The 14,112-nt window shown below is 47.6% G+C and overlaps 2 protein-coding genes across 2 annotated transcripts in view; one reads left to right on the top strand and one right to left on the bottom strand.

Annotated features, from left to right (window-relative positions):
- cryba1l2 (crystallin, beta A1, like 2) overlaps nt 1-3,895 on the bottom strand; it is an 8,750-nt gene extending 4,855 nt beyond the window's left edge. The window contains 6 exon segments of the mRNA XM_060047416.1: nt 18-121; nt 750-892; nt 1,561-1,702; nt 2,117-2,235; nt 3,822-3,847; nt 3,850-3,895. Coding sequence (XP_059903399.1) covers nt 18-121; nt 750-892; nt 1,561-1,702; nt 2,117-2,235; nt 3,822-3,847; nt 3,850-3,895 — 580 coding nt within the window.
- Nucleotides 3,896-8,466: 4,571 nt separating this feature from the next.
- LOC132454695 (beta-crystallin B1-like) lies at nt 8,467-13,216 on the top strand. The gene is made up of 6 exons (XM_060048210.1): nt 8,467-8,612; nt 9,371-9,465; nt 9,882-10,000; nt 10,574-10,706; nt 11,098-11,240; nt 12,243-13,216. The coding sequence occupies exons 2-6, from the start codon at nt 9,376-9,378 to the stop codon at nt 12,412-12,414; spliced, it is 657 nt and encodes a 218-aa protein (XP_059904193.1). The 5' UTR covers nt 8,467-8,612; nt 9,371-9,375; the 3' UTR covers nt 12,415-13,216.
- Nucleotides 13,217-14,112: the final 896 nt, after the last annotated feature.

Genomic DNA, 14,112 nt, shown 5'->3' with positions numbered 1-14,112 from the left:
GATCTGGGGGGTCTGGCAGTGGGAGCCCCAGTTCTTCCAGTGCTGGAAGTCGCCGCTGTGCCTCTCGCACTCCATGATGTACTGCTGGCCCCTGTAGCCGGGGAACTGGTAGCACACGAAGCTGGACGGACGGACGGACGGACGGAGAGAGAGGCTAGGTTAGAGGCGGTGTCTTACTTATACTACTACTAATTAGACTGGGTAGCCCCGCCCATTCTGCCGGCGATTCGAGTTCGCCCCGCAGAAGGGTCTGGAGAAGAGCAATACGTTTCTTTCTAGCTTCGATACGTTTTTTGCGGGAGCCAATCACCAAGCTGGCTTTTCCCGCTGGCGCGCCATTGGCTGGTTCAACACGATCACGACAGGGAAGCGGCAGCAAGCAGCCAATCGCGTACAGAGTCGTTTGAACTAGGCCCGTCGATCACGCCTCTCGTGCTGAAGAAAACGACAGCAGCTTCCCAAGACCGAACTCCAATCTACGATTGAGCTTGGTCTGGCAACAGCCAGGCTAGCTGCCAATACTTACCGTGTGTTGAGCCATGCGAGCGAACAGAACACTTGGCCCACCTCATCGGCTGAAAGAGCTGAGATCGTAACCAAGCTAAATAGAACCAACGACTGCAAACTGCACTCGCTTCTCAGTCAGAGCAGATTAATATCCTTCATGCTATTTACGATCGGAGCGATTTGGCAGAGGCTTTCATCCGACGGGACTTTCAGGGGGGGGGGGGGGGGGTTGGGTACTTACCGCTCCGCACTGGACGTGCATGGATCCCACCTCGGGCTTCATCCAGCCCATGGCCTGCAGGGAGGGGTAGTCATCACACATCTCCACGCTGCGGCCCAGGAAGTTCTCCATCTCGTAGATGGTCATACGGCTGCTCTGGTGGGACTGAGTGGATAAGGGGGAGGGGGGGGGGGGGGGGGGTGTTAGAGTCAGACATGCACAGAGAACAGCCGGAATAGGCCTCGGAAATGTGAGGAAGTCTTGTGTTCCAAGTGTTAAAAAGCTTGATTGCTCACTTGCTTGTCGGTGCTCAAAGCGCATCGACAAGTTAATCTCCTGGAAACATGCTTTTGCTTATCTCCCTCCTACAATCTCCCTCTCTCTGCCTCTATGTGTGTGTGTGTGTCTGTCTGTCTCTCTCTCTCTCTCTCTCTCTCTCTCTCTCTCTCTCTCTCTCTCTCTCTCTCTCTCTCTCCCCCCCTCTCTCTCTCTCTCTCCCTCCCTCTCTTTCTCTCTGTGTCTCTCTCTCTCTCTCTCTTTCTCTTTGTGTGTCTCTCTCTCTGTGTGTGTGTCTCTCTCTCTCTCTCTCTCTCTCTCTCTCTCTCTCGCTCTCTCTCTTTCTCTCTGTGTGTCTCTCTCTCTCTGTCTCTCTGTGTGTGTGTGTGTCTCTCTCTCTCTCTCTCTCTCTCTCTGTCTGTCTCCCCCCTTCTCTCCTTCTCTATGTCCCTCTCTGTCTCTCTCACTCTGTCCGATTTCCTCCATCAGTCCTATTCATTCTACCTACCCCCTAAGGCCCGCCTCCCCACACGGTATGGGGGTATGGGGGTACTCACAGCGCAGTAGATGGGGCGCAGGGACATGAGGCGCTCCACGTGGTAGGACAGGGAGCCGCTGTAGGCGTCCCAGTGGGGGTACTCTCCCCTCTCCAGGATGAACTGCTGGCCCTGGAAGTCGTGGTGCTCGTAGCCCACCCAGCTGGAGAAAGAGGGGGGTCACACACAGGGTTAGACTACAGGGCAGCCTCGCAGTTAACATGACCCACGCACACATGAGCGGCTATCGTTACATTGTTGTCTAAAAAATGATATGTATAAAATAATATAAAATATTTTATCCATAAAATATTTTATGTATATATTTCTTTGAATATGTAAAATATTTGTAGATACATACAATTATTTATGTACATAAATAAATACATATTTTTCTTTATATATATATTTGTATATATTCAAAATATAATATGTGTGTGTGTGTGTGTGTCTGTGAGTACCTTTCGCCAAATTATTTATGAATGATTGGCAGCTATGATCGTAGCAACGGAATAAAGCGAAGAAAGAGTTGTTGATTGTATGCAACACACACACACACACACACACGGTGACTCACGCTCCACTCTCCACCCTGATGGAGCGGATGTTGTCCAGTCCACAGTCCTGGATGTTGCAGCACTCGGAGGTGAACTCCTGGCAGCGGCCCTGGAAGTGCTCCTGCTCGAACACGGTCACCTGCGGCCACAAAGGAAGACATTCAGCCCCCGGCACTACAGAGTCCCTGGAATCGAACCTCCAGCTGCGGGCTTTACATACATTATGACCTTAACCTCCAACACTGAGGAATGGATGGTAGCAAGCATCCAACACTATAGAATACATACATCCAGCTACAGCCTTTAACCTCCAACCATGTGAAAAATACGGAATAGCATCCATCTTTTTAGAATCCCTAATATAGAATACATACAGCCTTTAACCTCCAACCATGTGGAAAACACGGAATATCGATTCCATCCGTTTAGATTCCCTAATACAGAAAACATATACAGCCTTTAACCTCCAACCATGTGGAACATATAAATACAATCCATAATGTAGAATACATTTATAGACTTTAACATCCGTCATAGAGAGATACAGCTGGAGAGCTTATCACCCACGATTGAAAATAGACCAAATGGAACTAACATAATAAAAACATAATGTAGAATATGGTATCCATAATATAGAACAGAACATCCAGATGTTGAATGTAAATCCTCAAAATATAATGCATTATCGTACACAACGGTGCGTTGCATTGAGGCATGAGTGTGGATATAGAGTATAACAGTATTAAGTCCTTGAACTACACTTGAATCGCTCCTATTTGCATGTGTTTCTAGCAATCGCTTATTAGCCGATATTAAACATCGTAAGCTGTTAACTCCTCAGGATCAAAATCCAGCAACGGGACTCTCAACTGACACTCAGACTATTGGTTAACACAAAGATAAATGTACCTGATACAGGGCTGGCTTGTGGTAACGTGTAGATCTACACAAAGTAGAAGCTAGTGTGCAGGAACATGTCTATGTGTTGCTCGGCGTGGGTCACGTTGCAGGACTTTTTGTGTTGACGGAGCCGAATGGATGATTAAACAAACCGACAAATCCTAATCTGTTGTTGCTGATTACTACCAACTAATAAACAGCGCCTGTAGAACGGTGAGCACTTCTGAATAAAATCTATCTCACAACGGGGGTCGTGCTGTTATACCGAGTATCAGCAAACTACAACAAACTACCGCATCCCAGCCGTGCATTCAGCTTAACAGCACCCCCTCTAGTGTGTCTTAAATATACATTTGCTGTGCGTGTGGGGGTTTGTGTATGTGAGTGGGTGCGTGAGTGTGCGTGAGTTTGCGTTTGTGTTTTTTGTGTGTATGTTTTGTGTGTGTGTTTGTGTGTGTGTGTGTGTGTGTGTGTGTGTGAGTGGGTGCATTTATGTGTTTGTGAGTGTGTAAATGTTTGTTTGTGTGTGTGTGTGTGTGCGTGTGTTTGTGTGTGTGTACGTGTGTTTGTGTGTGGGGGAGTGTGTGTGTGTGTGTGTGTGTGAGAGTTTTTGTGTGTGTGTGTGTGTGTGTGTCTGAATTCTTATGTGCGTGTGTTTGTTTGTGTGTGTGTGAGTGTGTATCGTTGTTTGTTTGTGTGTGTGTGTGTGTGTGTGTGTGTGTGTGTGTGTGTGTGTGTGTGTGTGTGTGTGTGTGTGTGTGTGTGTGTGTGTGTGTGTGTGTGTGTGTGTGTATGTGTGTGTGAGAGAGTGTGTGTTAGTTTCACCTTAAAGAAGGGGGCCATACCCATGTTGGGAAGAACATGGGGGAGGTCATGTGGGTCTTAGTGGCTCTATTCATGTCTGTAGAGAGAGAGAGAGAGAGAGAGAGAGAGAGAGAGAGAGAGAGAGAGAGAGAGAGAGAGAGAGAGAGAGAGAGAGAGAGAGAGAGAGAGAGAGAGAGAGAGAGAGAGAGAGAGGGAAAGAGAGGAGAGATTCAGAACATTTAGAAACGGTGGAGGATCCTGTCTCTGCGTGGCTAATGTGATGGAGGTGGAGCTGGCAGACACATGGAGGCCCATGTCTCCGTTACATCAGGATGTCATGATTCGGGACACTAGTGGGTGGCAGCAGGCAAACAAGCTTTGCACAGAAATCAATACATTATTTAACGTGTATATTAATTAATAATATCAATGTCAATATCGAGGCATTGATCACATTTAGTACAAATACTGAGTATTTACTATATTTAGATGAAAGTAGACCTACTTAAAAAATGAAAACACTTCTTTTTCAAACAAACTATAATATATATACAACATAGATACTATAGATACTATATATAGGTACTAATCAATCAATAATTACAAATGTATGCATGTAGTCTCATGTATGAGTGTATAAGTGTGTATAAGTGTTAAATCAACATACAGACTATTTTTCTTTTTGGTATTATGGCTATTGTACTATTAAGTTTAAAAATTGACTTCTGTGAAGCAATATATTTATAGAGTATCGTTACACCAAAGCAAAGTCCAACTTTTATGCTGTTGAATTAGTCCACGCTCACCTGGATGCTCTTCGCCCGCTGCTGTCCTTCAATCCTTTTTACAGACTTGCGTGATAATCTGGCGCGGCCCGTTTTATACCGGCGTCCCCGCTCGGTGCGCGCGTCCGCATTCCGGCGTGTACTATCGATTCCCATCGTTGTCGGGACAGAGACCACCAGGCGCGCACACGTTCACAGAGCGCATGGTTGCAGGTGGGGGACATGAACGCGCAAACCACGTGTGCGTAAAGTTGTGCGTAAAGATATGCGTGCGCGCTACTGTATCGGACCCCCCCCCCCCCCCACTCCCTCTCCCTGCTTTCCCCTTTGATGCCTCGGTCCCATGAGGGCTGTCGACTCAGCACATGGCGCACCGTTGTTGGCCTGTTGCTGGATAGAGTCAGTGCGCCAGGGACGGTGAATGGGGTCCGTTCAACAGAGGCAGGGCAGCCTCTGTTGTGTGCCCCATTCGTGCTCGTCAGCAGAGCTGTAGCAACAATGGCTGCGAGCTATCGGAGTATAATGAGGCTTTAGCATCCCAAATACTGCCGGAATTTAAATCCCCCAAAGTTGAGGAATGCTGTAATAAAGTTGATAATGTACAGTCATTGAACTCTAATTGACCTGCTGATTTTTAATATGATATATTATATCTCTGGAGTAACATGTGGCTACCAGAGCATGTCAGAATAGGGTCTATTATACATTTTTGGAATAGGCTGCTATTGAGGAATTCCACACTTGCACTTTTTGTTAGCATGGAGTTGCTCTAGCATTATTCCAATGATGACCATTCTGAACCCCCTTACCCCCCCCCCCCCCCCCCCCCCCCCCCCCCACACACACACACACACAATATACACACAGACACACACACAATATACACACACTTAATATATTCATATGTTCATAGAGCAGCTAGCACCTGTTACAGCTAGCTGTAACAGGTGCATTCTGTAGCAGATGCTAATTTTTTTTTGTGTCCTCAAATGCTAATGGAGCAGTTTGTTCAACGGCTAACTGCAAATATTATTCAGAGCGTCAATGCCATCATCAACCATCTGGCTGTCAGTGTGTTTCAAAATTACACATCCTAATGACATTTAATGTTACGATGGTGGCAAAGGCATTGCATATTAGCATAAGCTATAAATATTAAAATGTATTTGTATATGTATGTGTAAGTATCAGACAAATTGTATCATGTGTCTAACCATTTGCATTTTACATTTAGGGTATTTAGCAGATGCTTTTATCCAAAGCGACTTACAATAAGTACATTTGTCGGAAGAATGTGAAACAATATATCGCTGTCGGTACAGTAAGGATGTTCATAGATCCAAGTGCCAAGCATGAAGAATTGCTAGGTTAACCCATTCCCGACGTACAACAAAGAAAGCTAGATGCTATACAACTAATTACTATAACTAAGTATGACATACAATAAGTGCGTACATTAATTTCCCAGGACGTACAACATACAATAAGTAGGAGAGATGGGAGTGGGAGGATATGGAGGGTCTAGATCAGGAGTCACCAACCTTTTTGAACCTGAGAGCTACTTCATGGGCACTGAGTCATACGAAGGGCACCCAGTTCTATGCACTCTTCTGAAATAACAAATTTGCTCAGTTAGCCTGTAGTTATATATTGCTATTAATGATTAATGATACTCATCCATGTGAAGACTTGTTAATTAATTAAGTCATGTTAATGATTTCTCGCAATAATTATCGACAATGACTTAAAAAAGGTGGGAAAGAGTTGCTCAAGAACGAGTAGTGCTGTTTTTAGAACAGGCCTGCGGGCGCCTCATGTGGTTCTTGTGGGCGCCATGGTGCCCGCGGGTCACCGTGTTGGGGACCCCTGGTCTAGATAAACTCTGAACAGGTGAGTCTAGATGAACTCTGAACAGGTGAGTCTTAAGCTGGTGAGCAACTCTGCAGTCCGAAGGCTACACAAAGAACCTGTGTCAACTAACTAACTAAGTAGCTAAATAACTCTTCATCCAGAGATTAAGGCAATACATTATAATTTGCAGCCAAACATCTGCTTAGACACTTGAATCACTGAATAAGTGAACATGTACGGCAGACTTGTGTCAAGAGAGAGAGAGTCGTGCGTAGGCAATCCACCAGGGATCCTCAACGTACCAAGAAATCCTGACGTTTTATCACATCTCCATGTCGACACTTCTCTATTCTCCCACAGGCACTGATCTAAATATACTCCCAGAGACAAGATGCCAGTCAAACCGCGGCCCCGCCCATCGGGGGGTAGTGATTACCGGGCTCAAAGGAGGGGAAGCAGGTACGGAAGAGTTATCTAGGTCACCCAGGCCCAGTGGGCTGCGCAGCAAGGCAACCAGCACCCCTCTATGTCACGACTTTTAATGAGCTTTCACCCGATCCATGATGCTGCCGATTCATTTGTCGAAGCTTACAGCTCGTCCACCCACACACACATCCCTCGTATTTGACAACCTGTAAGCTTGCGTCGCCTCGTATAAACATCAGCCAGGTAGCAGATGTGACTTGGTGTGTAGGTGTTCACTACGTCTCCCCCTCATTCGAGGAGCGATCCCGGGCTGTGATTAATAGTGGAATCTAATTTGTTGCAATGGTACCTCCCTTTGTTTCTCATCTCTTCCAGGCCGGTCAGGTTTATATTGCTTTTCTCAGAATATTGCTTTTTTTCTCTGACCACTTCTTAATCAGATCTATATGATGCCGCGTTCACCACAGGAAGCGGGAGGGAATATGAGTGTCAAATAAAACTATAATTGAGGTTTGGGTTTTAGGTTTATTTTTTATACAGGCATGAACAACAACTTAGCGGCCATCATTTTGAAAGATAATTTCTGTTATACTGTTATTCTATCTATATCTATATCTTTATATCTGTATAGATATAGATATGAATATATAGATATAGATAGAATAACAGTTTTCTTTATATCGTCTACATATATCTATAGATATCCATATAACAAAAACTGTGAAATGTAGGGGAATGTCAGATTCTTCATCCTCATTGTCAGAACTAATTCACCGAGAACTAATTAAAAAAACACTCTTAATGAACTCACTACAATAAAGTGAATTAAAAAGGTTTTAAATGAAAACATGTTTGCTATGTACCAGTTATTGTATCATCTCCTCTGCCTTCATTGGGTTGCAGGGAAAGCTCTGCAGGCGAGGTGTAATATCAACAGAGTACAAGACGCCGGCGAATAATGATCACAAAAATGAGTCACAGGAGACAGACACCTCATCACAGAATGCTGCCTGATAATTATAGGAGGATAAGGCTGTCGGGCGATGTTTAGGAGGATGAAGAGTACACATGAATATAATTACAGTACTCCCTCACACCTTATCGCCTCTACTTTTCCCCCCTTGCTCCTGTCTGAACATTACCATTCTCTCTCTGCCCCTCTATCTCTCTCCCTCTCCCTCTCTCTCGCTCTCTTCGCAGAGCACTCTCTGCATCTTTCCGTCTGCCTCTCTGTCTTAACTGCACCTCACACTCTGTCTTTCTCGCCCACCCTCTCCCTCTCTCTTGCTCTACGTGCCCCATCTCCTCCCTCTCACTATCTCTCTCTCTCTCTCTCTCTCTCTCTCTCTCTCACTCTCTCTCTCGCTCTCACTCTCTCTCACTCTCTCTCTCTCTTGCTCTCAATCCCGCCCGGTGTCTCTCTGCCTCCCTCTCTCTCTCTCTCTCTCTCTCTCTCTCTCCATGTGACCCATCTCTTCCCTCTCTCGACCTATCCCTCTGATTGCCAGCCCCTCTCTCTCTCTCTTTCTCTCTCTCGCGCTCGCTCTGTGCCCCGCCCGGTGTCTCTCGCCCCTCCCTCTCCTGCTCTTTGATGATGGGGTATTTCTATTCTGTGGGCTGATGTGGGCTCAGCGTTTGCTTCTGTGTCGGTAATCCCCCCCCTCGGTCCGCCAGCGTATATAAGCCAATGACGGCCTGACAGACACATACACACACACACAGCCTCAAAGCTCCAGCTCTACAGCCACAGGTGAGCCACAGTCATCCAAAAAACATAGAAGTAGAACATAGAACAGCAGCAGTGAGCCACACAGTGAGTGAGTGTAACCAGATGTAAGCCAGACAGAGTCCATTGATGTACGCAGTAAATATAACAAGTAAATATAAAGATGCCTGATGCTGGCGGGTGGTAATGCTGCAGAGATATTCCGGCGGCTCAGAATACCTTTTTTCGATTCATCGATCGCTTGAAGCCATGACAGCCGGGTTTATTGTTCAGAAATATGTTGTACAGAGTCTAGTGATTGCCGTATGACGACACTGTTTGCGCACTGGTTCACATCCTGCAAATAGAAGAACGAGTGATGCAATGCTCTAGTCAGAAGACAATAGGTTACACACACACAGCCGCAGCCTTTGGTTATTTCAATCGATCTCTGTCTCCATTGTTCCGTGACATGTTGCTTTTGTGTCCCTTTGTGTTGCATTGTGTTCTGATCTGTTTCGGCTCTCCTCTCCTCTCGTCTCCTCTCATCTCCTCTTCTCTGTTCTCCTCTGTGATCTCCTCTCCTCTGTCCTCCTCTACCATCCTCCTCTCTCCTCTGATCTCCTCTGCTCTTCCCTGTTCTCCTCTGTGATCTCCTCTCCTCTGTCCTCCTCTACCATCCTCCTCTCTCCTCTGATCTCCTCTGCTCTTCTCTGTTCTCCTCTGTGATCTCCTCTCCTCTGTCCTCCTCTACCATCCTCCTTTCTCCTCTGCTCTCCTCTGTTCTCTTCTCGGTTCTCCAGTCATCATGTCTGCTGATAAGTCCAAGGCCGCTTCCCAGACCGACGGAAAGACCCCTCTGAGCAAGAGGTCCGAGATGGGCACACACGCTTACAAGGTATACACACAAACACACACGCACACACACACACACACACACACACAAACACAAACAAGCAACCCCCCCCCTCCCCTCAAAGAGATCCACACTATTGATCTGATGTGGGGCCTCGTTTAGGCCCCCATGCTGAGCTCTCTGCCCCAAGCTGCTGATTTACTCTGCCTGCGTGGTTCTACACGCTACGCTAAGGGCAGTGTAGCGTGTTGGTGGCTCTCTCTCTCTCTCCCTCTCTCTCTCTCTCTCTCTCCCTCGCTCTCTCTCTCTCACGCTCTCTCGCTCGCTCTCTCTCTCTCTCCCTGGGGCCCCTCATTCTCTGTCTCCCTCGCTCATCCTTGATTCTCCTGGTGAAGGTATATTGATGTGTGTAAAAATGCCTCCATCTGACCACCACACCTCCCGCCTTCCTGCTCCAGATGTTCGTGTTCGACCAGGAGAACTTCCAGGGCCGCTGCGTTGAGATCAGCGGAGAGTGCATGAACGTGTGCGACATGGGCATGGACAAGGTGCGCTCCCTGCGCGTGGAGTGTGGGCCGTAAGTACTGACTCACAGCGTAGTGGAACACAGTGGTGGTTAATACATGTGGTGGACTTACACACACAGTGACACATCATCAAACATCACATCCTCTCACGAAAAGACACTCACACACTGCAAACAAACACACATGAACATGAACGCACAAACACACACACACACACACACACACACACACACACACACACACACACACACACACACACACACACACACTCACATAAGCATGAGGACACTCACACAACCACACACACAACAACACAAACACACACAGACGCACACACAAGAACACTCAAACACACACAACAACAGAAACACACACACACACACACACACACACACACAGACACACACACACACACACACACACACACACACACACACACACACACACACACACACGCACAAACACACACATATGAACACAGATTCGATTTCTCGGTAGATTATCAGTAGAGATGCTGGGATTGACATCTCTCAGTACAGACATCCCTCTCCTCCTCAACTCTCCTCCTCTCCTGCTCCTCTCTCCTCCCTCCTCTCTCCTCTCTCCTGTTCCTCTCTCCTCAGCTACGTCGGCTACGAGCAGATGAACCTGTGCGGAGAGATGTTCATCCTGGAGAAGGGAGAGTACCCCCGCTGGGACTCCTGGAGCAACTGCCAGAGGAACGACTACCTGCTGTCCTTCAGGCCCTGCCGCATGGTTAGCCTGCCGCCCTCCTCTTCCTCTCCTCCGAGGGGCAGATCACACACTACCTAGCCTCCCTCTTCTTCCTCCCCTCTGAGGGGCAGATCAAACGCTCCCCAGGAAGGCTCCATTGGCTTCATTAACATTTTACATTCAGGGCATTTAGCAGTCGCTTTTATCCAAAGCGACTTCCAATAAGTACATTTGTCAGAAGAAACAGAAGAAAAACAACAATACATCACTCTCGATACAGTAAGGATGTTCATAGAAACAAGTGCCAAGCACTAACAATCGCTAGGTTAACCCGTTCCCCGTATACAACACGGATAGCTAGAATAAAAAGCTACACGATACTAAGTGCTATTTCCAAACACCGTCCAAACACCCCCTGCTCTGCCCCCCCCAGGACCCCGAGAAGCACAAGGTCTGCCTGTACGAGGTTGGAGAGTTCAAGGGCCGTAAGATGGAGATCATGGACGACGACGTTCCCAGCCTGTTCTCCTACGGCTTCACCGACAGAGTTGGCAGCGTGATGGTCAGCTGTGGAACGTGAGTATTTCTCACACACACACACACACACACAGACACACAAGAACACACACACAGACACACACATAAGCACACTGACTGGAATTCTCCTCACCTCGAAAATATTTCAGGGCTAAATAACAACTTGCAGTTGTTGATGTCATGACTCATTTCCTGCTGAGGAACACAAGTAGAGAAGCTAGGAGTGACATACACACACACACACACACACACACACACACACACACACACACACACACACACACACACACACACACACACACACACACACACACACACACACACACACACACACACACACACACACACACACACACACACACACACACACACACACACACACAAACACACACATACACACAAACACACACATACATTCATGGGTCTCTTAGTCTTAGAAGATAATGGATGTCGGGTTCATCTCCAGAAATAACTCCTTCTGGCATATATACTCCTGTTTTCTGTTCATAACAGCTTTTTATAAAAAAAAATATGGCTGATGTAGGCATCAGCTGCCCACATCCACTCCAGACGCATTAGCTCCAGAAAGATAAACTTTTAGGACTATAATACACACCCTTTTCCTGTTCATAACAGCTAGTAGTAGAAAAACAAGGGATGAAGGCATCAGGTGTTAGACATTGATCGAGTGTGAGTGTGAAGCCACTTCTGAGCGCTCGGTGTCTGATGGGCAGGAAGGGCCAGGGAAGAATAGGTTTGAACAAAGTCCCACACATGAGAGTGTGTCTGACGTCAGGAGCCAGGGAGTGTCTGCGTCCTGTGATGTCTCCATCACCAGCCCGCTGTGCGTGTGTCCCTGTGGTGATGCGACCGAACCCCCCAAAGGCCAGATGCATTTGGCCACTTGAGTTCAAGACGCCGTAGCATAAATCACTTTTTCATTGAATATGTTTCGAATCCCTTCCTCCTTCACTCTCTCCCTCCCTCTCACGCTCTCTCTCCCCCTCCCTCTCACGCTCTCTCCCTCTCTCTCTCCAACAGCTGGGTGGGCTACCAGTTCCCCGGTTACCGTGGCAGCCAGTACGTCCTGGAGAAGGGCGAGTACAGGCACTTCAACGAGTTTGGCGCCCGCTACCCCCAGATGCAGTCCGTCAGGCGTATCCGCGACATGCAGTGGCACCAGCACGGCTGCTACACCATGTCCAGCAAGTGAAGCCCTCTGAGGGGGAGAAAGAGGGGGAGAGCGCCCGGAGAGGCAGAGGCGGGGGGTGACCCCAAAGGAGGCGCAGGAGGAGGAGGAGGAGGAGGAGGAGGAGGAGGAGGAGGGAGGTCCAGGAAGGAGAGGAAGAGGGAGCGAGTCTGACAAGGATTCGCCTTCCCCCGTTTCAACTCCGCAACCCTGGCTCTCGCCATCTGCCTGCGCTGACAGGAAGTGAAGAGCGATGAAGACTAGGATGAGGAGGATTGAGGAGGAGACGACGACGAGTCGATTTCGAAGATTCAAACATGGCGTGGTAGACCGGTGCGGGCAGTGCGGCTAATTGGCCCACTCTCTCTATCCCTCTCTCTCTCTTTCTCTCTCTCTCTCTCTCTCTCTCTGCCTCTCCCTCTCTCTCTGCCTCTCCCTCTCTCTATCCCTCTCTCCCTCTCCCTCTCTCTCTGCCTCTCCCCCCCTCCCTCTCTCTCTCTCAATTAGCCATGACTCTATCACCATCTGTCTGCCATGCGACTCCCTCCATTCCCCAGTTGCCTTCCCCTCACCAGCCCTCCATCTCTGACACACATCTCTGCTCAGCCTCCCTCAAGCCCCCGCCTGACCCGCCGAACACACACAACCATCCACGGACTTGACTGGGTGTGTACGTCTGATCACGGCAGGGGCTCTGATTGTGGAAAGCAAGGAGAATCAACCTCATCCTCCAGTGAATGAAGATCTCCAGATTCCATGGTCTTCTCTACTCCCTCTCACTATTTGAACCCTGAAATCGCTTAAATAAAAACTTCATGCAACCCTACTACATTTTGCTTGTCTGATTCTTTAACTAAGGTGTGTTATCCCCACAAAGTGAAAGAGCATTTCACAGCTTCAGAAATATTTGATGGATATTTGATGACGTCATTGAGGTCCTGTACAGGAACTATATTCTGGGAATACAGCCCAGAATACATATTAAGGGATTTCTCCTGTTGTGGTCAATTTAAGATTTTACATTCACATTTGACTGCAGAGTTAACTCATTCATTAAATGTTCTCACCTTCTAACTCTCAGTTGTAGTACAGGTAATGGGGTACTTTATTATATTCAATAGTAACCCATTGGCTTGAAGCTTTCATCTACAAAATGTGTCGCATTGATCATATTGATCAGAATGGGCCCGCACCTTTCGCCCACTCTGTCACTCAGCACAGAGTGACTGAGTGACAGAGTACAGAGTAGGGCCATGTACTGAGCCCTTTACTCTACTCCTTGTACACACATGACTGTGCCCCATCTCACACTACCAACACCATAGTGAAATTCGCAGATGCACAGCAGCGGCTATACTTTCTCCGCACACTCAGGAAAGTCAATCTCTCACAACAGCACCTAAGGTCCTTCTATCGCTGCTCCATCGAGAGTGTGCTCACCTACGGAATTCTGTCGTGGTACGGTAGCAGTTCTGCTGCAGACAGGAAGTCACTGCAGAGGATTATTAAAAACCGCCCAAAACATCATCAACCAACAGCTACCTACCATGGACACCATCTTCAACTCCCGATGCTTGCAGAAGACACACGACATTATGAAAGACTCATACCACCCTGCCAACTATCTGTTTGAACTGCTGCCCTCAGGGAAACGTTACAGGTCCATCAGAACACGCACCACAAGATTCATAAACAGTTTCTATCCCAAAGCAGTCACCATAC

The sequence above is a fragment of the Gadus macrocephalus genome, chromosome 3 (genome assembly GCF_031168955.1).
Source record: "Gadus macrocephalus chromosome 3, ASM3116895v1".
Lineage (NCBI taxonomy): Eukaryota > Metazoa > Chordata > Actinopteri > Gadiformes > Gadidae > Gadus > Gadus macrocephalus.
The sequence above is the reverse complement of the archived record's forward strand: the minus strand, read 5'-3'. Positions and strand labels throughout refer to the sequence as shown.

What these genes read in the sequence shown, in the direction of transcription:
- LOC132454695 (XM_060048210.1), top strand. Translation starts at nt 9,376, where the DNA reads ATGTCTGCTGATAAGTCCAAGGCCGCTTCCCAGACCGACGGAAAGACC. An exon ending in CTGCGCGTGGAGTGTGGGCC is followed by an intron (nt 10,001 to 10,573) that starts GTAAGTACTGAC and finishes CTCTCTCCTCAG; the next exon opens with CTACGTCGGCTACGAGCAGA. An exon ending in GTGATGGTCAGCTGTGGAAC is followed by an intron (nt 11,241 to 12,242) that starts GTGAGTATTTCT and finishes TCTCTCCAACAG; the next exon opens with CTGGGTGGGCTACCAGTTCC.